This window comes from Passer montanus, unplaced genomic scaffold (assembly GCF_014805655.1).
Source record: "Passer montanus isolate IOZ18808 unplaced genomic scaffold, ASM1480565v1 scaffold41, whole genome shotgun sequence".
Taxonomy (NCBI): Eukaryota; Metazoa; Chordata; class Aves; order Passeriformes; family Passeridae; genus Passer; species Passer montanus.
In genome coordinates, this window is record NW_024368930.1 from 4497260 (window position 1) to 4522787 (window position 25528).

The 25528-nt window shown below is 48.0% G+C and overlaps 1 protein-coding gene across 1 annotated transcript in view; it reads left to right on the plus strand.

The window, feature by feature from the left end:
• Positions 1-9114, plus strand: part of CDH4 (cadherin 4) — a 417348-nt gene extending 408234 nt beyond the window's left edge. The window contains exons 13-16 of the mRNA XM_039719381.1: positions 553-786; positions 4917-5056; positions 6926-7090; positions 8450-9114. Coding sequence (XP_039575315.1) covers positions 553-786; positions 4917-5056; positions 6926-7090; positions 8450-8656 — 746 coding nt within the window. The 3' untranslated portion in view covers positions 8657-9114. The remainder of the gene's footprint in view (positions 1-552; positions 787-4916; positions 5057-6925; positions 7091-8449) is intronic.
• Positions 9115-25528: the final 16414 nt, after the last annotated feature.

Consider the following 25528-nt stretch of genomic DNA (forward strand, 5'->3'; position numbering starts at 1 on the left):
CTGCTTATTGGCAGTTTCAGCAGAGGATGGAAAATATCATGGAGTTGTGGGCTGGTTTTGGCTTCAGTGCTGGTCCCTCTCACTGAGGTCTGGCAGAGGGTGCTAAACCAGGGGCAACAGCACCTGCCCTCACAGCTCAGGGCTCAGTCACAATGGGATTACCTGGCTGTGCCTGTCATCAGTGAGTTCCCAAAATCCTCAGGGGGAAGGGTGAGTGAGTACAGAACCTGCACAAGTGGCCAGGTGCAGCCCAGCCTCAGGAAGCATTATCCATGTGTTCCTATTTGTTTGATGCCATTTTGAACACATGCAAGTGGATTTGCAAATGGCATGCAGGTAGTTGAGTGAGAGCACACAGTCCTTGGCAAAGCACAGGCTGCTTGTTGGCCAGACTGTTGGGACAGAGGTCTGAAGCTGTCCTGCCCAGGTGTGTTGTTGCTAACCTCTTCTGCAGGGCTCAGAAGAAGGCTCTAGCAGAGAAGCCTGCCCAAGTGTGGCTGCAAGGCTGTACCAGTGTCTGTCATCTGTCTGTCTGTCTGTCTTGGTCTCCAGGGGACTATGCCCAGCTCAGTTTGCGGATCATGTACCTGGAGGCAGGCGTGTACGATGTGCCCATCATCGTGACAGACTCAGGAAACCCCCCCTTGTACAACACCTCTGTCATCAAGGTGAAGGTGTGCCCGTGTGACGAGAACGGCGACTGCACCACCATCGGGGCCGTGGCTGCCGCGGGGCTGGGCACGGGGGCCATCATTGCCATCCTGATCTGCATCATCATCTTACTGAGTGAGTACCACAGGGCCTGGCCTAAAGCCTCAGGCTGCTCTGGGTTGGAAGGCACCTTAAAGTTCATCTTGTTCCAACCCTGCTGTCGCAGACAGGGACACCTTCCACTATGCCACGTTACTCCAAGCCCTGTCCAACCTGGCCGTGGACACTTCCAGGGATGGGACAGCCACAGCTTCTCTGGGCAACCTGTGCCACACCCTCACAGTAAAGAATTTCTTTCCAAAATCTGCTCTAAATCTACCCTTCTTCATGTTTCCCTGTTGTTCTTTCCTATAGCTTGTATTTTTCAAGCTCCATGCAGAGGGCAGATCCCTGAGCTTGAGCTGTGGAAATGGTTCACACATCTGCATTCAAACCTCCTTCACTGCAGCATCAGCAAAATGAGCTCTGCCTCTGTCAGACCTGTCTTTCTAAGACTTCCAGTAGCTTTACAAACATTATTACACCTGACAACAACTTGTAAGTAGTGAGTGTGATAGGATTGTCCACATTTTGCAGGAAAATGTTGAAGGCTCCTTCCAAATTTCTCTGTCAGATTCTCCCACAGCTCTCATGTCTGGCTGGCTGTGGATGTACTGGTTCCCAGTATCAGATACACTGGTTATGGGAGTCAGGCTAGGCCCTTGCAGAGCCAGTGCAGAACTGTGTTTTTCTGGTTGTTCCAAGGAAAAGAAGAATGGTAGTTATTCCCATTGCTTTTAAAATTACATCGGACTTGGGGGACTAAGAGTGTTTTTAGAGGAAGGAGTCTCAGTTTGTCAGAAATTATGGAGGACTGGGGATACATCACAGAGAAGGACTGGCCACCCCTTCCCACAAGGCAAAACTATCCCTTTTGCCCAGGAGTGCTGTCAGTCCCAAGCTTCCATGAGCATTACCAATAACCATGCATGCACACACTTAAAAAGTAAAAATTATATCATTATAACTTCAAGCAGGAGTTGGCACAGTAGGAATAGATAAAAACAAGCACTGAAATGAACAATGAGGTAAATATTAATCAAGAAACACAGGATGAATCCGTGGGACTCTCATTAAAGCTAATGGGAGTTACAGTGCTAAATCACATTTAATATTTACCCCCAGTGTGTTTTAACAGAGAGCAGACAGAGCGACGTATGCTCCAAGTGTCACCTCTGGGGACATGACATGGCACATTTGGAGAATGGGTCACCCCTAGATTTCCATCCACATCCTGGGCTGGTGCTGGGAATGTATTGGTGTGTATTGATCTGCTGGCTCAGCATGGAGTGAGGAAGGAGCTGGGTGTTTGTGCAGACCCTGCTCCTCTCCCAGCCCAGCTGAGCTGGTGGAGCATCCCTGTGCCCAGTTCCTGCCCCCATTCCCAGTTCTGGCTGCTCCCTCAGCCAGGGTGGTTGTTGGGAGCACCACGGTCGCACGCCCCGATGAAGATGAAGGTGTTCATCAGCCTCACCTCCTTCTGCTGTGCAGGTTTGGTGCTGCCCCTGGGCTCAAAGTTTGCACGGGAACCACAGAGGTGATTAAACATGGGTCTTCTTTTTGCTGCTCTTGTACAAATCCAGTGGTAAAATACAATTTAGAACGGTTGAAAATCCTATTGACTGAAATTAACTTCAGCTGAAGGACATTTGATTTAAGAGATTCCTCTTTCCATTTTCAGATACATTATCCCATTTTAAATTATGGGTTTTATTACAAAAGCTTATTTTTACATTCATTGTAATTCTAATTGACTTTTTTTTTTTTATCTTGGAGAGCTGCAAAGCACTGTATCAGTGATGAAAAATGTAATTTGCAATGAGCAGTTTTACAGTTACATCCTTACAGTGTTTTGCCTCCTTTCTGTCTGTTTCATATCATGACCTCTAAACAATAGCCTAGAAGAGGGCAGAAGAGGGGTTTTCTTGTGCTATTTGTCCATTTTAGAGTCATCAGGTCAAAGTTGGATGACTTTAAAAGGAAAAAGAAACACGGGGACAGATCCAAGATTGCTCCTGTGAAGGAAGTTTATGCCTTTACCTTTGCTCAAAGGGGTTTTTTCCTTCTTCTTGCTACCTGATGTATTAGCTGCACAAATAACACATTTAGAAGAGCAATGCAGTAAAAAAGTGTGAAGGGTGAAGACAATAGATTTCAAGGAAAACTACATGCAGAGCGAAAATGGTTCTAACAGCAGTAATAGCACTTCCCATTCTGCAGAGTGAATAAAAGGAAGGAGAGTGCACTACATCCACCATTGACACTTTGAAGGTGGTTTTTTTTTTTCCAAGGTAGCTGTAAAGGCATTAATGGCACCGTTTTTCCCACAAGTGCATGAAAAAGTATCATTTAAAAAAAAAAAAAGGAAATAAAAAGATAAACCCCAGTAAGCATTATAATATTGTATTTGTGGACCAGTCAGGTATCTTGTTGTGAGAGACTTGAAAAGGAACAATGAAAAAAGGACTTCAGTAGTCTGCTAAATAGCTGAGGTTTTATATTACAGATGAGAGTTACATTTTCTTTCCTTTTCTTTTTTTCTTTGTTGAATAGATCTGGGATAAGCATTAAAGAAATGCTGAACTATCTGAAAACGATTCTGTTAGCTGGCAGGCAGGGATGTGCCTGTTGGCACACAATGGCAGTAATTAGCTGTCCGGCCCTCTTTGCTCACTTCATGGAATTCCTGTTGGGTATAAACACTTTGGTGCTGGGAAGAAGAACTTGGATCCCCCTAACCACCTCCTCCTGCAAGTTGGACAGCCCATCCATGTCCCCAGGGCCTGGTCTCCGATAAAAACCCCAAACTTTGGGATCTCACATCCTGCCTGAGTTTGCTTGTGTTGGCTGTGCTGGTTTGGCACAGTTGGGGTTGACCCAGGTGAAATGAACCTGGGAAACTTGTTCCCACCTCCACTGCCCATCCATTGCTCCCTTCTCCTGCAAATTGCCACCACTGCAGCTCAGTGTGGGGCTTGCATGGAGAATGGAGGGGAGAGCAGGCACTGGCAGGTGTGACTGCAGCAGCTGCCCAGGCTGAACTTTGATTCTTCAGGGCAGTATTTGCAGCTACTGATTACAAAAATGAAAACAAACATATTAATGCGTTCTTGAAGAAGAAGAGATCTGGCTGCCTTATGTTAATGGAGACTTGAGTTCCCAGATATCTTGCATGCAGTAAATCACAGGGAGCACAGAGCCAGCCCCTGGGATGCGGGTGTCCCTTTGAAGGATGAGGTTGTGGAGCAGTGAGCCAGTGTTCCCTGTGGGTAGAGTTGTTTAAGAAGGGAAAAATTTCTCATGATTCAAGAACTGCTCATCTCTTGCTGTTACTGTGCTGAGAGAGATTAGCCAAGCCTGGCATGCAAATGCTGACGCCTGAGGAGCTTGGCTGTGTGCTACCAGATTTGCTCTCCCCCGTTCTGCAAAGCTAACCATGCTCTCTGAAAGGATTTCAGATGATCTGAGATTTGCTTTCCAAGTCGATGGCCAAATGCATGTGCTAATGTCCTGGCTAATCTGATCTCAGAAGTCTAAAGAGCCTCCCTCATGGACCAAAGGAGAATATGAGGGAGGCCAAATTGGATTACAGGACTCAGTGTTGTGCATCCTCCCCAGATCAGTCTTGCCTGGCCAACTGCAGAAAACAGCAGAGACTGTCACAGTCAGGGCTCATGACCTGAATGGGCTGAACCTGTGCCATGCTGCTGGAACAGCCCTTGTGCACAAATGTTGGGTAGCTGCACCTGTTCCTTCTCTGCAGCTCTCTTCCCTCCATCTTTATATCCCTGAATAAAATAAAGGTGGAAATCTAATCCTGAAAACTCAGGATCCAGATCAAATATTTTCAGAAAGCTGCAGTTTTCACACTTTCTGGTTTCTTCTCCTTTGATTGTGTGTTTTATTCCTGATTAATATCAGCTCAATCAGCATCGGTGATGGATCTTAAAGAAATGTTTGTAGTGGGAAACTGCCACAGTATTTACAGCACTCACTGATCTCTCCTTTAAAAATTAAACCACGCAATAAGTTAACATTTTATCCCTCCTGCCAGCAGCCAGTGAGGTTCTCTGCAGTGGGCAAGGGTAGGTGAGGAGTTAGGACAGCCTCAGCCTGGCCTTGTGCTGCAGGGGGTCCCAGCTGACCCAGGTTCCTCCCCGTTGCAGCCATGGTCCTGCTCTTCGTGGTGTGGATGAAGCGCCGGGAGAAGGAGCGGCACACCAAGCAGCTGCTCATCGACCCCGAGGACGACGTCAGGGACAACATCCTCAAGTACGACGAAGAGGGAGGTGGAGAGGAGGACCAGGTGAGAAGAGCCCCTGAGCTGTGGCCAAAGAGCTCTCGAAAAAGGCAGAAACCACATTATTTTTAGTAGAATACATGCAAAAGGGTTGCATGTATTTATTTATTTATCCTTTATTTATGACCAGACAGCTTTATTGGATTCCCTGGTGTGGTGGAGGCACAGCAGGTCCTGGGGGTAGAGGGACCGCAGGTCCAGGGCATTCAGGATATTACTGGGACACCCCCCTGTGCAAGCAGGACCATGCCAAGAGGCCAGTGCCACAGGGATTTTTCTACCCCCTAGGCATCTTCCTGGAGAAGGACTGTAAATCACTCAATTGACACTCATGTTCAAACCATATTTCTGTTATTTAAGTCATTAAAATTGTGTATTTTGCCAGAGGTCTTCATAAAACCAGCCAGTAGCTACTTCCCTGCCCAGCCCTGTGGCTGCAGTCTCTTGCCTTGGCTTGCTTGATCTTCTGTGGGCTTTCCTTGCATTTACTTAATCATCTCTAATGTGCCTTAAATTTCTTTTAATTTCTGGACATGGTTTGTGAGAAATGTCTAAAGAGATCTGGGGATTTTCTCTTTCACCACGCAGCGCGCGGTGGCAAAGCTGTGCTGGGTGGCAGAGCCCTGAGCCACAGGCTGCCTGAACATGTCTGCTTTCCTCCAGTGGCTCTTCCTACAGACACTAATGCTGATATTGCATGAAAACTTCCCTGGCCTGCACTCCTGGGATGTGTTTTGCCACTGCTACCTGTCCAGTTCCTCAGCTAAAATAGCAAAGTTGGGTCATTCACATTGAAGTCACTGGTTTTTTACTCCTATCAAACACAAGTAAAGAGCCCAGGACACTCTCAAATATTATGTTCATGCAGATTATGTGACTGTACATTGTGTAATGGCTTTATTTTTGCTTGTTGAATTGGACTGCATGGTTCCAGGTCAGTGCTTGGGGATCCCCCAAAACCACTGCAGCACATCCTGCCATGGAGGTCCTGGTGGCGAGCAGGCGAGCCCAGTGAGAGCTGCCATGGAAAACTCTGAGGCAGGAGTTTACCCAAACCTTGAAAAGTTCTTATTCCACAGAAGAATCCTCGCAATTAACATTTCTTTCTTTTTTCTTGTCGCTGTCAAGTTATTTATAAATATTGCTCCTGGAGATTCAATCATCCCCATCTGAGCACAAGGATAGTTTTCCTGGTAGAACAAAGCACTGTTCTAAGCATTCCAAGTGGCTGAAGTATCTGGTTTCAGGCAACTACACAGTAGGCTTAAATATTTTAGGAAGGATTCGTTAAAAATAACAGCAAAGGATAAGCAGCAAAAAACACCATTACCTACATGAATACATTTTTAATGAAATATTACCTGGTTCTCATTTCGTGATAGAAACCTATTCTGGTGGGATTTTTCACAAGCAAAAAGAACATAATTACTTTGAAAGGCCTACATGCATAAATGCAATACACATTTTAATGGTTTTACTTCTGTAGAAATGTAATTGCAGTAATATGTCTGCTAACTCTGTGTCTCTACATTATATTGTGTATTTTGTCAAAAAGTTATGTGTGCACCTATGCACACACAAACAAAAGCCAGGGTTTTATCCCAAATATTTAGACACTGTGTGAAATATTCAGAAAGTATTTAAATACTTAATTTAACTTATAAGATACACTCTTAGGAGGTCAATTTTATGAGCTCCTCAGAGGTCAGGTTCATCTGTAATTCAGATGGAGGTGCTGCACACCCAGGGATGATATTTGCCATCAAACTTCAGCTGAAACAGAATTACAGCCCTTGACTTGTTTGCACATGGAGTGAGCAGGTGATCTGAACGAAAAGCTCTGGTTTTCACACTGTGCCTTCCCATTTGTCACAGGATTATGATTTAAGCCAGCTCCAGCAGCCAGAGACCATGGATCACGTGCTGAACAAGACACCTGGAGTCAGAAGGGTGGATGAAAGACCTATTGGTGCTGAACCACAGTATCCCATAAGACCAGTAATCCCACATCCAGGGGATATTGGTGATTTTATTAATGAGGTATGTTCTGTGGGGGGTCCTGTGTCACATCTTCAAAGCTTGAGCAGCCAGCTAAAGTGAGGTTTCCCTGATTGCACACACCAAGCAGTGCTACTGCTCAGGCCAGAAATCTGATGCCAGCCAGGGAAAGGATTGGTGTGAGCCAAGGGTGCAGGGCTTGGCCTACTGAAGGCATTGAACCAGCAAAAAGCCCAAGATTTCTGTCTCGTGGGTGTCACAAACACCATGATTTTCAGAACCCAGGCAGAATGAGCCATTTGTGGCTCCTGCACTTGTAATTATTTCAGCAGTCTGTGCCTTCCTCGTAAGCTGTGTTTGGTGTAAAGCCTCAAAGAGTTTGCAGCACAGACTCAGATCAGAGAGAGTTTCTTTATGTTATGTTAGATTACTGCTCCTTTGTCTGCCTGTACAAATATCTGTCCATTTGGTATTTCTTATCTCATTTTTAGTTTTGAGTGATTGAGTAGTTACAAGCCAATCAATGCATTATTTCCTCCGAGACAAAGCACACCATCCATTTCCTAAGCCAGAAAAATAAATGTTATAGCCATTTAATTCTATTATTACATGCATTTCCTGCTGTGCTTTTCCCATTTTCATCATTAAAATGCCTTCTTCTTTTGTCCCCTTGCCCATCCTTCACTCACATTTACACGTCTGTGTTTGTGAGGACTCACTCTCCTTACCCATGCCCCTGCTGCTGAAACCAGTTCCATCTCCCCATGCTGAGGCCAGGGCTTCTGAAGGTGGGAATGTGGAACATTTGCTTTATTGCAGGGCAATTCCACCCGGCTTTTCCTGACGCTGGGCTCTGCAGCAAAGCAATTCTTTTTCTCCATATCCCGAGGCCATTTCCATGGCCTGCCTACACTGCTGCCCACGCTGCACAGGAGCAGCAGTGCTCCCCAGCCCTCTGCCCAGGATTCCACACCCCACGTCTGTCCTAATTGCAGAATTTTGCCAGGAGTGATTTTTTTTTTATTATTATTTTGTTTTCCTGAAGGAATGAAAATCACCAGAATTAAAATACTGGTGGGAGAGGAAGGGTGCTGGTTTTTGTTTCATTGGCTAAACTGGAAATCTTAACAGGCAACCCCAGCAAGGGCACACTGGCAGGACAGAAAGCTTTCCATATCCAGAAATGGATCATTGGACATAAAAAAATGGAAATAATAACTCTTTTGGGGGACAGTGGGAATTATTGGGTTTTCTGCTGGGGGCAGCTGAGGTCTCTACCTGGAGGTGCATCCGGGAAGCCCCAGGAATATAATTTTTCCCTTTTAGCTTTGCTGCAGGGATCCCAAGCATCCCCCCAGCCCCGTGGTGGGCATTAACAGCATGTGTTCATTCTCCCCGCAGGGCCTGCGTGCAGCAGACAACGACCCCACAGCCCCCCCCTACGACTCCCTGCTCGTCTTTGACTACGAGGGCAGCGGCTCCACCGCCGGCTCCGTCAGCTCCCTCAACTCCTCCAGCTCCGGGGACCAGGACTACGACTACCTGAACGACTGGGGGCCCCGGTTCAAGAAACTGGCGGACATGTACGGGGGAGGAGAGGAAGATTAAACTGACCTCATCTTATTACAAAAAAAAAAAAAAAATTTAAAAAAAAAAAAAAAAAGAAGAAGGAGGAAAAAAATATAAGAAACAAAAAAAACCAACAAACCCACAGACAACGTTAACGAAAAGAGCCGATGCAGGAGCAAGAACTGTACAGATGTGGCAGCTTTTTTAATTAATATCCCCTGCTGACTGTATTGTTATTTTTAGTGGTGATATAGGAGGTTTCTTTGTTTTTTCCTTTTTTTCTGTTGTATTTTTTTTTCCTAGAATATTGAGCTGTCTCGCATGAACACTTGTCTCTGCTGCAGGTTTCTTTTTGGTTTTTTTTTTGTTTTTTTAATGTCAGCTGGGATATTGCTCGTTTACCTGCTTTATGACTAAAGAGAGTGAAAGGCACTCTGTCTTAACTTGAATTTCTTAGAACAGAAGCACTGTTTTTAAAATATATATATATATATATATATTTGAAAGTGCCTTTTGGTGCATGTGTCAGATTCCCTTCAATCTCAGGAGTGATGAAAACAAACATACAACCATCCTGGGCAGCACTCCCTGTGACCCTAAGCCAGTTCTAGCTGGGAAGGAGTTAACAAAAAGGAACTGTGGAGATTGTTTCTTTTTTGCCTTTTTTTGTTCTGTTTTGTTTCGTTGGGTTTTTTTTTAAGGGGGTGACTCATTCTGGGGTGGAAGAAGATGGGGGGTGGGGAGGGGGCGAGATGTTTTGAGTCAAAATCTTAACAGCCATCTTTAAGCCTCAGCAGGTGGTGAACTAGTCATCATGTTGTATATAATTCAGTGTTATCAGATGCAAAATACTGACCAGAGGGCTCTGCTGGCCCCTGGTCACACTCAATGTAGCTGCATAGAACTATAGCATTGATAAAGCCTTTGGTTATTGCAACAGAGATCTCCGACAGCCCTTGCCTAAACCCTACGAAGTAAACGGTGACATGACCAAAGGCCCATCTGTTTGTTTTTCTGCTATCGCCGTGTTTTGGCTCCCACGACCTCGTGAGTGATGGACACGCCGGCGGGGTGAGGTGGAGGTGGAGGTGGTGTCCCCCATCCCTGGGGGTGCCCAGCACCAGTGCTGCTCTCCTGGCAGGGTTTGTGCGGCGGCGCCGCTCGCGGCCGAGGCAGCGCCAAGGACAGGGACAGGTTACCCACACTTTTCCCATCCCTAAGTATGGAGTTAGTCTAGTACCACATTAATGCCTTGGAGCATTAGTAGCCAAAGCTCAACAACATCGTGTGACTCAGCTAATGTGTGTCCTTTCTATTCGATGGGTAGGCGCTGCTATCTGTAGTAAATGTGTTTTTTTGGAGAAGAAGTGCAACGAGGGCCTGTTAAGTATCTTGTGGTTAATATGCTCAAGCATTGCCAAGTAAGCAAGAGGTTTCGCAGCATCCAGGCATAATTCAACATCAGTATTATAAATGGTAGCAAACTACCTAGTTTATATGTAGGGTCAGTTTAACCAATAACAAATAGTTATTAGCTTTTTTTATTACATTTTTCCTTTACTGATTTGGACTAGTGGGTTTATGTCTAATGTTTGTAAAATGATTTAGACTGCATGGATGTGTAATATAAACCACATTTAATGGATTATGAGCCACTTAATTAATGTGCTATGAAATCTTGGATTACCTGTGTTTTATATTCTGCAGACGATTTTGCAGTGGGTTCGCTAAAACTTGTAAAAGTGCTTAGATATATTTTCCTTTAAATCCAAGAATGTGCACAGTATTGGAAAGTGATTATCCAGGGGATAATCACGCTTTTTTTGATATCTCTATTGATTCTCAAGTTGAATGCTAAGAGTTAAAGGGGGGGAGGCGGGGGGAGCGAGCGCGTGCACATGAGAGCGAGAATGAGGACGAGAGCTTGGGGTGATGAGTGGGAGCCTTTCAGAGGGTAAATTGGGCTGCAAGATCGTCTCTATAGATTTTTGAAATGCTCCTAGTGCATTTTATATTTCATTGTATCATATTTTCTATAAAATGCAATTTCTGTAAATTAATGAGCATTTGAAATGTGTCTTGTATGAAGTGGAATATGGTAAAAGTCTGCCCGAGGGGACTTCAGCGTTACCAGGATGTTACCAACTACCAAGGGTGAGATCTTTCTTTTTGTCTTGGTCGGCCGGTCAATGGGTCAGTTTGTCTTTCATGGCTTGGAGAGCAAACTCACTCTCACCCAAGGTTCTTGAGGAGACCAGGAGGCAATAGTGTGGACCTCAGAGGAGAGGGACGACGCTAATGGCAGCAGCAAGGTGAGGATGTCACACCACGGGCATGGGCTGGCAGCACCTGACACTCTTCCAGATTCCCATTCCATCGTTGTGAACTCAGTCATCTTATGTGACCACCATGAAAGTCTTAAGTTTGCTTCTGCCGTGTGCCGTCCCCCTCCTCTCGACCACTCTTGGCAAACCTCACAGCCCCTGTTCCCTGGCACAGAGGCTGCATGGCCCCACAGCCTCTCTTCCTTACCCATGGCACTCTTGATTCTTCCCTGTTTCTTTTGGAAAAGCCACGGGCTGGAATATTTCACCACCAGGGCTTTGCACCTCTGCAGAAGCTGCGGGGGCGCAGGCACAGTGAATAATAAAAATGCACTTGGTGTTTCTTGCTGCTGGTGTCCGTCGCCGTAGCCTCATCACCGACACGGGAGGAGGACTCAGCTCGAGGGCCGGTGGTGCCGATGCTTCTCCATCCACTGGGTCGGTGCCGCTGCCTGCCGGCTCCGCGCGGCTCCTGGAATGCTCGTGTGGATCCTGCAAAGCCAGGTCTCTGCTGTGAGCTGTGCCTTGCCACCCACCTGGCACTGCTTACCTGGGAGAGCAGCTCAATCCCTGCTCCAGAGCGCTTGGTGCTTAACATCTGCTGCGGCTCTGGCAGGGATGAGGGGTTTCAGGTAGGGAAGGGCTGCCAGGGGTGCGGGACGGCGGCTCCAGGCCATCAGCAGTGTACACTCCCCAGCACTGAAAGGAGCCACTTAGCCAAGAAGGGGATGTTGTCTGACTTCAGCTTGTCTAAACATTTCAGGTTTTCAAGAATTTATGCAACCTAAGTCAAAGAAAACTCTTTGAGTGATTAAAAATAAACCAACCTGTTTCCATTGGCGACTTTTTTTAAAATCAGCGGATTTTATTTTCTGCAGCATTTGCAATCCAGCCATTCCAATCCCACGAGCCTATAAATCAAACCAAACAGATTATTGTGTTTTGACCCAGTTCTGTTCAGTCTCCCTCTGCAGGACCTCTTCCTTCTTTTCCTCTTCTCCTTTCTCCTCCCTGTATACTCCCTCTCTGAGATTTACAGCCCCACAAGCAGCAGCAGCCTCAGGCCACTTTTCTCGAAGTGGGATCGCTGGAAGGTAAGCGAGGGGCACATCTAGCAGTGAAAAGCGATCACTTTACAAACTTTTTTGCTTGCTAATGTTACTGGCGGTTTGTTACCCAGCTAAGAAAATTTGCATTAATCCACGGGGTCCCATTGACAAGGTGACTTTGCCATCCCTCTGTCCCTGTCTGATCCTCATGGCTGTGACACAGCAACAATCAGTTGCAGCTGGAGGTGATGGTGACTTACAAGGAGCTGTGGTGAGGCAAAGAACCCTTGGCTGAGCCTGCAGTTGGTGTTTGTTCTGAGGCCACAGGAGAGGTTAATGCATTGACACCAGAGTCCCTGTTCCCTGACTAATCTAAACTAAAACATTAAACTGTTATTTGAAGTGATCCCCTCTCTTTGCACCCTTCAAGGCAGTGGGGAAGAACTTGCTTTCAGGCAGGTGCAGGGTATCCCATCCCTAAACCACCACTGTCCCACCCTGTTACCCCATAGCACTGCAGGGGACACCACCACAGCTGTCCCTGCTGTGTAAGGGATGGGGACAGCAAGTTCCAAAGGCACTGGGGCCAGACACGTGGTGGCCTCCGTGCCTCCTAAGGATGAGGATTGCACATCCCCAAGCCAGGCACGTGCAGGTCCAGTGTCACTGCTCTACCCACAGCCACCCCTGGCAGAGCATGGCCCACAGCCCTGGTGGTCTGTTCATCACGTAGCCTAAAACTGGGAGCAGCATCAGTCACAGAAATGCTTTGCAAGGCAAGGAGGAGATTCAGCAGGCAATTACTGACAGTAAATAGGCAAGTCTGTTCTAGGTGTCCCATGTTCTAGTCATGGTTTTGCTTCTGGTTTTGTGGTTTCCATTTTTTCCGCTTTTTTGTTGGACCAGGCAATGCCATTGGCAGCTGTACAATGGTGATGGGGAGTTTGCTCCCCATGGGTTTTTAGGGACAGTCAGGTCCAAATCCAGCCCTCAGAAGTGGGGTTTCAGAGGTGGCTGTAACTGCTTCATGTAGGGTGGACACTCGGGCATTGAAGAATAGCAATGGTCAGTGCAGCATCTGTACCACACAATATGCCAAGATTGCAATTTTGTTTAATCTAAAAAAAAAAAAACCTTATTAAAGATAAAATATAGAACTTTTATTTGTGATGTTTTTTGGAGCTCTTCATTTTAAGTGTGAAAAAAAATACTGAGGGGGGAGGGGGGGAAATGCTGTGTCACGATGAATGCAAGTGTTTAAAACAGCAGCCAGACAACGTGGGTGTCTCCCACGCAAATTAACTCGGTTTCATGGGGAAAATAAAAGTTATTTCCAGTCCACACCAACCCCACATACAACTGCTCACACACAATGTACATAATGTAGTTAGTGCTTGAAGCTACAAACCTGATAGGGGAAAAAAACCCAACAACATGTAGATGTATAATTGGAGCACTTTTTTTTTCTTAATTTTAATTTTAATGATGATTTTGCATGTTTCCTTTCTGATGGAGAAGCTGTGTAGCAGCCCGCATGACTGTGGTTGTTCTCAAGGAAGACTTCTGCTGTTCTGCTGTATTCACGCTGAAGCGCAAAAGCAAAAGTTTGCGTCTGTTAACCCAGTTCAAAAACCTTTTTTTGTAACCGCCAACAGCACAAATATTTTGTATTGTTGTTTGTACCATTTTTGTACCAAAAACAAAAGAGGAAAAAAAAAAAGGGAAGAAAGTAAATGTTTTCAATGTGTTTTTAGTGCCACTGCAATCTTGGTTTCCAAACTGAGTGACAGGTTTGCTGATTTATTGTGTATCAAAGCTGAACTGGCGCACTGACGCCTGGCTCCAGTGTAATAAAAATAAAGTCCCCCTTTTGAATAGTCTCACTTGCTTTATTATTATTATTATTATTATTATTTTATTTGTTTCATTTTCGTTCCCCACATGTCCACCCCAGTTCAGTCACTGTTTGTGGCTCTTATACTCACAGTGAGCCAGCAAGGGGTGGTCTGGCTGCAGGTGTGGGTCCAGGTGCACAGACATCAGTGGGGTTTTTGGAGATCTTGGGTGCTCCTGCAGGAATTAGCATTCATTACAGGCAGGAGCGTGGCTCCCCCTCTGGCCCATGTTGTTGTTTGGATCATGGCTGAGGTGGTGGAGGTTCCTCACATGTCCCAAAGCAACCCATTTCTGCTGCTCTGAGCTCTTGCTGCAAATCAGCTGGGTGGTGATTTCACTCCTGCATCACCTGATCTTTGTGCTTTAGCACAATTCCAGCACATTCAGGAGTTTTTACGTTCTGCTAACACATCGATCACCCATGACTGCTGCATCAGGGCATCCGGCCCCTCCACCTGCCCACTGCCAGGGAACAGGAATGGTCCAGAGGTCTTAAGAAATGGCAGCACCCTGGGCCAGCTGATGGCCTGCTGGAAACCTGAGCTTGCTTCTCCCAGCTGGATTTCTCCACCTTCTCTGCAAGTGCAGGAGCAGAGTCAGGGCTGGAGGTGCTGCTGTGGGCGACAGAGCAAACCCTTCACTTCAGCATTGCTGCTGCAGCAGCACATCTCCTTCAGGACCAGCATTCCTGCTTTATGCAGCTGCTCTTCCCTGGTGGTTTCACCCCTGGGAGAGGGGACAAACACCCTGGTGCTGGGCTGAGCAGCAAGGGCTGGGCACAAGCAGCAATTAGTGCTGGGCACAATTAGCAGTTAGTGCTGAGCCATCACTCACAGCTGCTCACTGTGTCCAGGTGGGCAACTGGGGATCCATCACTCACCCCAACACCAACCCACACCTGCCATGAGCTGGGGAGGCCTCAGCAGGTCCAGGGCTGAGCGAGGCCAGCAGGTCACACTCCAGTGATCTGTGGAGCTGTTCTGGCCAAGTGTGGGGAAGGCAGCGCTGTCTCGTTTCTAATGAATGTTAAGATGAATGCAAATCCTGTACATGGCAATTTACTTCCCCCCGGAGTCAGCTAAGAATATTTTATTGCTAGTTTTGCTAATTCTCAAGCTGTTCTGTTTCTTAGAATTATCTTTAACCGCTGAATAATGCAAGACTGTTGCATCACAAATATTAGTTTCTGCTATCAGTGGAAGGCTGGGCTCTCATCATCGTGTTATTAGGCTCTTATCTGCCTGCAGAAAGTCTTGTTCCTCAAATGATTGAGCTGCATGCTTAACTCTGACCATGTGAATAGTTTTCCTAAGCTGATGGAAACAGCTGCCCTCCCTTAAATCCAGGGACTTTTGTACCAAAATTAAAAATAACAACAATTACTATTACAGTTATTATTATAGGCTCTTGGGTTGGGGTTTTTCTCCCAAGTCATACACCAGAATTTGAAATAGAATTTGGTTCAGATCAAACCAAAGCACACAGGGATTATGATGTTTTCTTCCAATAAATTAAATAACTGAACTTTTCTTTGTTCTCCAGACTAAAACCTTTTCCATTACCAAGACCTTTTCCTGCCCATCCCTCCTCTCCAATTTATTTTTAAATACATAGCAGATTTTTTTAGCCAAAAACTGAGTTAACAGACAGAAGAAACCAAAAAAAAAAAAGAAATCAACCCTAACTCTCTATGCCATACTGCAGTACTGTTAAAACAGTAGTGGGAGAGGGCACAAGACACATTGGGAAATTCAAATCTTGTATTAATCACTGGCCAAATTGTTTACTGGGCTCAAAAATATATCAAAAAAAAGGTAAAAGAGCCCAAAGACCTCTTTTCTGGCAGATTCATTCCACATGCAAAGAAGAATGTGCTCAGCTGTGCTGATCATGGTGAGGTCCTGTGTGCAGCTGAGCATCTTCACCTTCCCAGTGCCTTGGTGTGCACATCCCTCCTGCCCAGCACAGCACGGACTGGTGCTGCCTGAGACTGAGCTTTGGCCTCTTCCCCTGCATTTATTGTCATCAGTAGGGTCAAAAAATCTTCAAAAAACCAGGATGGGATGGACAGGGACATACAGACACCTGTGGGAAGCCCATGCCCAGCTAAGCAGCTCCCTTAACTTGAAAACAGCCCCAGCACTTCTTGCAGCCTCCAAAGAGCAGCACCAGAGCAGGAGCACTCGGGAGTTCCAGGAGCAGCATCCCTCTTCACACTGGGATCCACTGAAAGGACACGGGCACTCAAAGAGGATGGGCTTGAGCAGGCACTGCCCTGTGCCCACATGGCCCCAGCAGTGCTCCAGTTATTATTTATGGTGTCCTCTGTTCCCATTCAGGGCAGGTCTGCATGGGGAAAGAGAGTTAATGAGACATTGAGGATTTGGATGTCGGTGCAAAGCAGAGCCGGGTGCTCCCAAACTCAGCCTGGGTGCTGGGGATCCCTCACCAGCCCCCAAGCAGAGGGAGGGACAGGCACCCTGGGACATGGGCAGCAACAAACCCTTCCTCCCAGCAGAGCTGTGGGATTTTCTCCCAGTCCCCTCTGCCCACACTCGGTGCCCCAGCACAATCCCTCTCTCCTGCTCCTCCCCACTTCATTGTTTTCATGAGAACATATTTTTGTTCTTTTTTTTTCCTGCAGGGCTCTTTGCAAGCAGGGCCCCAGCAGCAGGGGGTGGCAGTGATGAGGGCAGTGTCCCCCCACAGTGGGGACAGTCCAGTCTGGTGACAGGGGCCCTGTGCCACGGCCAGGACTTCAAGACACAAATTTAATACATCCTCCTGGCTACCCCGGGGGTTTTGTGAAAAGCCAGGGCTTGCTGGCAGGTTGGGCCTCCCTGCTGCTGCTCTCATCCATCCCCTTCTCCATGGAGATCAGAGGACTGGGGAGGAGGGACATCTCCATCAACACCTTTCATCCACCTCCTGATAAAGTGGTTTTTGAGCCAGCCTAACCCAAATGACCCCAAAGCTTTGCTGAAATGCCTGGAGGCCTTGGTGAGCTGCTCTCTGTATACAGGGCTGGAAGGGAAAGTTTGCTTCAAGGTTTTGCCTTAATTAGTGATCAGTGGCTTTAGGAAGGGTCATTTCCACCTGCAGCCAAAGGAAAATGGTCCCTCCCCAGTTAACTGGGAATTCACAGCCTGGGGCCAGGCTCTCCCTGTGTGCAGGGCCATGAACCCCAAACCACACACTGACCCTACAAGAAGTGCATTTAGAGCAGCAGCTGCCATTTGACCATTGTTAGTCATTAAATCTCTGTGCAAGCAGCACCAGGTTTGCCTTGGTGAGCAGGATCCAGTGCCATGGATTTCCCTGGGGCTGGTGCTGGCCTGGCACTGGCACCTTTAAAAATCTATCGTTAGATCTGTCAATAAAAATGCAGAAGAATCATCATTTGATGCTCAGCAGCTGCTAAACTGAGCTGGAGAGCTGGGCACAAGGATTGGCTGGGGGAGAGGTGGGAAGGGCAGGTAGCTGGGCTGGGCTGGGCTGGTCCAGCCAGGGTCCCTAAACTGAGCTGGGGAGCTGGGCACAAGGATTGGTTGGGGGTGAGGTGGGAAGGGCAGGTAGCTGGGCTGGGCTGGTCCAGCCAGGGTCATTCTGAGTAGTTCAATTCTCCCTTGGCTGGGAGAATTAGCTCAGCCCCTCTGGCTTGTGCTTTTCCTGGCTCTGTTTTACCCTCCAAGCGCACACAAATGTTGGCAAATAAAAAACAAGTTGGTGTTCACCCAGAAGTTTTCCTCAGAGAGATAAAGTCTCTCTGCCTGTGCTGGAAGCTGCTGAAAGTGGATTGTCAAAAATCCCTGGCAGGCTGCACAAGGAATAAGTCAGAATTGGGTCTCTGTCAATACTCCCAATCTTCATAAACCAGATTTATAATACCTGAGGCCACATGGAAGCTTTGTAACCGAGTACATAACAACCATGCCATTAACCTGTGCTATCTATAGCCAAACTCATTACTTTATTAAGTAGTTTGAGTTACCTCAGAGCATAAAGGGCAACCCAGCTAATCCTGGTCTGTGAAAACCATATTGATTGGGAGGGGGTGCAAATCAGACATGCAGATATTCACATTTGTGTGAGGAGCCCTGGCCTGTGCTGCTCCCCAGCTGAGTGCTGGCAGCCTGGCACATTCATCACCACAAACCTTCTCACCCTGTGCCTAGAGAAGGAGTGAGGGCCTTGCTTTAATACAGAGCTATCGATCCTGAGGGCTCAAACAATAACCACTGGGAAACCAGAATTCACCTGTTACCACAAACTGGGATTGAGCTGCTTTTTAGCATTTTGTAGGGACAGAAAGGAGTTCAGCACCCTGGGAAAAAGGCCCACAAGGCACCACAGAGGAGAAGATGCAGGAATGCAGCCCCACAGATGAGCCCAAATTCCAGACCTCAGGCAAAAAGCAATGTCAGGAAGGCAATACACCACATCACTATAGCACTGTATAAAATATTTAACTTCTAAGTGCATTACCAAAGTGGTTTCTTTTGACATTACATTTGTGCTCTTGTAAAAGGCATGAAGCCAAGAGCAAATATCCATCCCAGAACAACCAAACATCACTGCAGTGCCACGGCCATGCTGGCTCAGGGGACCTGGGACAAGTCTGACAAGAAATTCTCATTACCTCCTGCCCCAGTGCAGGATGCCACCACGGCCACGTGCTGTGCACAGCCCCCAAGCCCTGGCTGAGACACTCCTGAGTACATCAGGGCAGGAAAGCAGGTTTGCACAGAGAAACCTGCTATTTCAGTGCCTCTGGTGGAAAGCATTTTATCATCTTCCCTGCCTTAATGCAAGGAAACATGCAAATGGAGAGCAGGGCTTTGCTGCAGGTACCCAGCCCCTGCAAGCAGGCAGTGCCTTGCTCCCAAGGCATGTAACAAATAGAAAAGGAACAACCTTTTCCTTGCTTAAAATGCTTCTCTAAATTTTTCACTGAGCACCTTACTTTTCCATTTGTTCTGCTTCTGTTCATGCTTGTCTCTCCCATTTGTTCTTATACTTCTGCAGCTGCAGGAGGACCCTGGTGGCACTGAGGCAGTGGTATGTGCAGGGGGGTGGAGGGGTGGAACTGCTTAACTTGACATTTTACAAAGAAATCTATTTCAGCACAGCAACCTCTCCCCCAAAAAAAAAAAAAAAAAAAAGTAACACAAAACTGCCCTAAAAACAAAAATAAAATAAAAAGAATAAAAATATTTTCATTGAAAATATTAAATAAAAATCTTTTCATTTTCAAAGAAACGAGTGAGGCTTCAGCCAAATTGGAAATTATGTCCAGTCACTGGGAATTCCCTGGCTGTGGAAGCTCTGTCCCCATCGTTTGGGCTCCCTCCTTCTAGGGGGAGATTGCAGTCAACCTGTGGACTTCAGCCCAAGCAGAAGAGGGCTTCTTTAAGAGAAACTCCACCCTTCATTGCCTAAGAACAGCTCAGGTGAGCAGGCAAAGGGTCAGGTCCAGGCTGAGCTGCCTTCTGCAGGGCAGGGACCCCAAGGACCTCTTCTCTCAAAGCATCCTAATGAGCACAGCCCAGCAGCACAGAGGCTCCCAGCAGCCTGAGCATGGAGCAGAGGGCAGTGCTGGGTTACCTGCAGAAGGGAGATGTCTTTTTAGCAGGGTTTCTTAAGCAAAAGCAGCTGTGCTCTGCCTGCATCCCCCTCCCCTGCTTCCCCCTGCTCCACAGCAACACTTGAACTCCTTGGCAAAGAGGAACTAAATTGGATGAAGGCAGAAAGATAATTAAGGCCCTGCATCTTCTGTTAGCTTTGTCCAGGCAGGAAAGGAGACCCTAAAGGTACCCTGAGGAGGGATAAAGCCTCCAAGGGGCCTTGCAGCCAGCTGCAAGGAACCACAAGGAGCTCCACATCTTCTGCACTGGGGCTTGTGGGATGCCCTGTTTGCTGTGGGGTCACTGTCCAGCATCCCAGCAGCCCCAAAATAATCCCTGTTCCTCCTGCCAGAGAGACAAGGTGGCACAGGGCAGCTGGAGCAGCAGTGTGCCACCCTCTGGGGTGAGGCTCAGCAGGATGGGCAGCAGGGCAGGACCCAGCAGGGTCAGCCCCAACCAGCAGCTCCTGCTTCCCCAGTGCCCCCCAGGCTGTGGAGAGCTGCCAGGCCATGGCCCAGGACACTTCAAATGCCTCAAAATCATCCCATGGGCTCCATCCTAGTTATTTATGGGAGCTTACTCTCGAAAATCTCAGCGGGGATTGAAGCCCTGCTATGCTAAATCCTCTCCAAACACACATTAACAGGCCCCAGACTGGGCTTGCTGCTCAAGTTGTGATTTAAAGTCTGTGCAGAGATGGCAGGTCGGAAGCAATCCTTCCCCAGGAATATGCTGCAGACCTCAAAATATTCATTGCCATCTGTCCTTTTCTGTCGTGGGTTTGTGGAGCTGTTCTCAGGGTCCTGCCCTGGGCAGGGTGATGCCAAGGCTCCTGAGGAGCATTCACAGGAGATAACAGAAAATGCCCAAAAATGCAGTTTGCTGGTGGAAACAAAGCGGGCTGGGTAATCCTGCCAGGCTGCCTGCTCTGGGACAGCCTGATGCTGCTCCTTGCAGACAGAAGGTCTTTTGGAGTGATTGCATTATAATTTAATCCATCCTTCAGCGATTTGAGCTCTCAAGATTGTTGTTATTTTACACCTCAGCAGAAGTTCACGAGGAACAAAATGAGGTTGCAATCCTCTAGGGGAAGCTGGCAAGAGTCACAAATCCATCTTTGTGGATACAGATTTAAGCTTAGGTCCAAATAATTAGTTCTTTACCCAGGCCTTAAGCTAAGGAGACAGTGAGTTCATCTGCAGAGGCTGCAGGAAAGCTTCCTGGGAAGCTGCAACACGCTCACATTCCCTTTCCATGCTCATTTGTAAAGCAAAGGTTCCAAGCAGTGCTGGACGTGGCTCACAGTCAGGATCCCCAGCACAGCAAGGGCAGGGTGACCCAGAGCTCTGGCTGCATTGCCAGGAGGAGCTTTCCCCAGGGACCACAGAGACCCCTGGCTCTAAATTGAATAAAAGCCTTTTTTTCACCTGGTCCCTTCTCCAGGCAGCCTCGTGCTGCTGTAGCACAGTGTCTGTGGCTGTGGGTTCACCATCCAGCAGGATGGCAGGAGGGAGGCTGCCCCCACGTAGGAAGCCCAAGGGCACTCCCAGCAGCAAGTCTGAAAATCCATGCTGTCAGTGCAAAGAGCAGGAGAGCCTTGGGAGATGGGGACTGGCACTGTCCCTGTCCTGCCAGAGCTGCCCTGCTCTCCCTGCCCGGGGGAGTCACAGCAGAGCTGCTGAGGAGCAGGGACATGCTGGGCTTTACCTGGGCTCCAGCCCTTAGCACAGCAGCCTCATTCCAGACACAGCCAAACCCAGCAGGGCTGGAGGGCCCCCAGGTGCCTCCTGCCCACCTCTGACAGGCTTTTTACTGAAGGGTGCTCAGTAACTTCCATCCCACACACACAGGCTTCAATTTGCCCTTGCCAGGGAATACAAACCCACCCTGCAGGCCAGCCTGTGAGCCCAAGACCTGGCAAATTCAGCTGATGTTGCATCCCTTCTGCTCCCCATGGGATGACCCAAACCCATCAGGAGGCATCAGGGCACCCCAAACCTCCACGTCCCCACCCCTTCCCCCCAGTGGCTGTGGGGGCACCATGGGGACACATTTCTGAGGCTGCCACTGAGGAGTGATGGCTCTGTCAGCCTCCCTCTGCCTGCCTGTGCCTTCCCTTATTTATTCCCCACTTGGAGCTGCGGCCTGTGGCTGCTGAAGCATTTGGAAGTTTGTGTAAAGGTTTTATTGCTTCATTTTTAACCTCTGCACAAATGTCTACACCATTAGCTTGGGTTTTTTCACCCTGGATCACATCCCCTCTGTGCTCTTCTCCTCCTCTCCCTGCCAGGCACAGTGGAATGGGGACTGGAGGGGGAGATTTATTAGTGCTGAGGTTCTTTTTCTCAAGGAGGGAGTTGGTCTGGATTTTTTCCATGCCGTATGCAAAGATGAGCACACACAAGGTCTGGCTCTCCACCACTCTCTTCATGACCATGTCTTGACTCCTCAATGCACAAACCCCCCCAGTTCCTCCCCACAGCCCATGACTTGTGGGGGCAGCAGAGCAAAGCCAGGGCACACACAGCAGCACCAAAACCTGCCCATGGGGTGGTGCCTGGCACACACAGCCCAGGAGAACACCAAAGCCTGGCTTGGAAAACCAAAGCTGTGACCCAGATCACAGCCAGCACCTCCCTCAGCCCCTGGGACCCTGGCTGGAGAGCAGACTTGTGACAGGCCATGGCTGATCCCCAAGGCTGACAAACTGTGCATCATCCCTCACTTGTGATGCCTGCTTTAAATCCCCCCAGCATGAGCCTGTCCAGCCCGTGGCACCTGGGTAATGACCTTGACAAACCCTGCAGGAGCTGGGCTGTGCCACCCACAGCCCCAAGCCCCCATCCCAAAGGAGAAGCTGCAGGAGATGCACCCACACCTCGGGAGCAGAGCCCCCTTCCCACCTTCACTTCACATCTAAACCCACCACAGCCAAACATCTGATCACTCCCTGTGCAACCAAGGGGGTAAAAAGGTGCAGGTGTTGTAAAACTCATCGTGCCCTGGCATTCCAGTCTGAGCTCCTTGCTTTTCCACAGGCAATAAAGAAGCAGCACAGATTTTCCTCTTCCTTTTGAAGGTGTGCTCCTGCACACACACATTTTGCCCTCACCCTGGCTGGGCTTGGCACAATTTTCCTGGTTTGAAAACAGCCCTTGTCCTTGTCAGGTCTGACCCCCAGCCAGGCACAGAGCACGTAGGGACACAGCAGCAGTGACTGGGCATTCCAATCATCTCTTGACTCCTTGGACTTCAGAGGCCACTCTGCTGCCACCAGTGGCAAAACTCAGCCCCCAGGAACTGCGTGTTCAGCGTTTCTGATCATCTCACACCATGTCTTCCAGGTGGGGGACAAGATATGCAGAGGAACATTCTCCCAGAGCAGGAATTCTGCTCTGCAAACATCAGCGATGCAGGCGTCGTGTCGGGGATTACCATGGCGTGGAGAGGGAAGATGGATTTCAGGATGATAATAGGAATGACACACGTTGCTTTTTCCCCTTTCTGCTGACACACAATTTAGCAGTCACTGCAGAATTTTCTTCCCATTTAAAATTTCCGTTTAATAGCCAAGGAGCTCATGTTAATTCAGACGATCTTTCCCACAGCACGACGAGGAAAGGTGCCTCTTCCAGAAGCTTTTTTCCCAGTCTCAGTGGCTGTGGATAACAAAAAAATATCTCCTGTGGCTTCCCAAAGGCCACAGAGAAGGTGTCCTTTGCCACGCTCTCAAACTCCTCTTGACCCAAGGCTGGGCAGAGTCAACAGTGTTTAAAAATTAGATCTCCTAATAGATCTCCTCCTGGGAGGGGTCCAAGGAGGTTTCTCGGTGTATTTTCAGGACTGAGGGGGATGCAGTGAGTGTCCTGCTGCCTGCCACCCATCCCTGAGGCAGGATCCCCTGTGGGGACCCTGTGGTGACAGCAGGCTACAGGGACATGGGATGTGCTCCCTATCCTCCCCTGCACACCTCACCCTCAGGGTTGGGCAAGACAGGGGGTATTTTACATGTGCTCCTTGGTTTTATCCCAATTTTCCATTCCCCCTTGCCCTGGGCGTGCCCTGACCCAAAGCTGAGCACAGGGTATGGGGTAATCCTGGCCCTGCCAGCAGGAGATGGGAGCAGGGCCATGGCACCCTGAGCTCTCCCCACGTGCCAGTGAAGGTGTTGTCTTGGCTCACCCCAGAGGGGAAATTGCCTCTTGCTTTTATTTATCTCTTATTTTTCCAACCCAGTGTAGCTGGCGGTCAGAACCCACGGAGCAATCTTCCTCCTCACTTAAACAAACAGCAAAATCATTGCAAAGTCCTCTCCTGTGCATTGCAGCTGCATATATTCACTTATCCTATGGAGCAGAAAAACGTGGGGCATTGCTTAATTAGGGCTGTGGGTGTGGAGGCTCCAGGAGCAGAGATTTCACATGCAAATCTCCTGGCTGTGAGCACAGCCAGGGTACAGAGGGAGCATATTAATGCACTGAGCCCCCTGCCTAAATCAGTGCCTAAACCCATTCTGAGGGAAGGAACTCCTGTGCTGAGCAACCCTGGGCTCTCTGCTCTTGCTGAACTTTATTATTTACCCAAAAGCATCCCGTGGATGGAGCTAGAGAAGTGAGGGCATCTCCACACAGACCTCAGAGAATGCCAGCCCACCTAAAGTCCCTCCCTCCCTCCTCTCCCTGCCCTGAAATAACGATATAAACCCAGAATTTTCAACTTCCTCCTTTTTTTTTTTAATGGTAGGACACAATTCAGGTTATTGCCAAGAACTGCAAATTGTTTACCAGCCTTGTGCAAACAAAGGCTCTGATCAGCCACAGAAGCAGAGCCCTGAGGCTTTCCAGCAACCCGGAATTCTTTAATTACTTAACAAAAGCTCAGTCTTACTTTATTTTTTTTTCTTTTTTCTTTTTATTTTTCCCTTCCTTCTGCTGTTACCTTGGAAAACCACAATCCTGGATGCCTTCCATACCACACGCTGCTAAAAACCTCCTTTAGTGATGATTTTGCCCAAGTAGTTCCCCAGCTGGGCTTGAGGCAGGGCCCTGTTCTGTCAGGAAGAGCTGCCTGGAACCAGCAAAGCAGCCTCAGCAGGAACTTTCCTGGTGGTAAAAGCTCCTCCTGAACACACACATGTGCTCGTGGACACCTGGAATGAGCATCTCCCACAGAACCTGGCAGCTGGCAGTGAGCATCCCCTCATTTCTCCCCAATTTTATACCGGGATCTTTGTTTGGATCTGGTTTTGCCCATGCCAAGAAGTGAGACAAGCAGGCAGATGAGTTTTCACATAGTGGGAAAGGAGAGCAGGCACTGGGAATGCGCAGTGTAGCTCTCAAAAAATGGGCAAAACCCATCACTCCTCCAGCAGCAAGAGGAGGGAGAAAGGAATTCCCATCCTTCAGCTCTCACCTTACACAGGCACCACCCCGGCAAGGCAGGGAACAGCAAGGCAGGTGGAAGGTAGAATTCACTAAAATTCTGTAAGATGCCTTATTTTTACCATCTCAAAAAAGGCTCCAGCCCCTTTTCATTGAAAAAATAACCCGCACATTTGGAAAAAGAAAAAAACCAAAACTTTTTAACAAAGGAGCCAAATTTACATTGCGTTAACGGGGGAGCAGTTCAAGGTGCAGGATAATTCACTGTCAGTCTCAGGGAGGTGTCTGTGGAGGGTAAATAAGGCTTGCACACAGTAAGCTGTCATTGCAGCCAAGGCATCAGTCAGGAGAAAAACAGAACATTGGTGCATCTCAGAATACATAAATTAAACATGCTTACCACTTGCCATCAGCAAAAAAAGTTTTAAAAAAATAAAAAATCTGCCTTTCGAGCTCCCCCCTCACACACACCCACCCATCCCTTATCTCTACTGCTTCTCCTTGCAGCATAAATTCAGTGTTCAACATCTCTGTTTTCAGACATCCAAATGGACTCCAAGGAAAAGGGGGAGGGGTGGAAAACAAACCCTAAAATTTGGCGAAGCTGTGAAAATGCCAGCTCAGCACAGAGAGATGG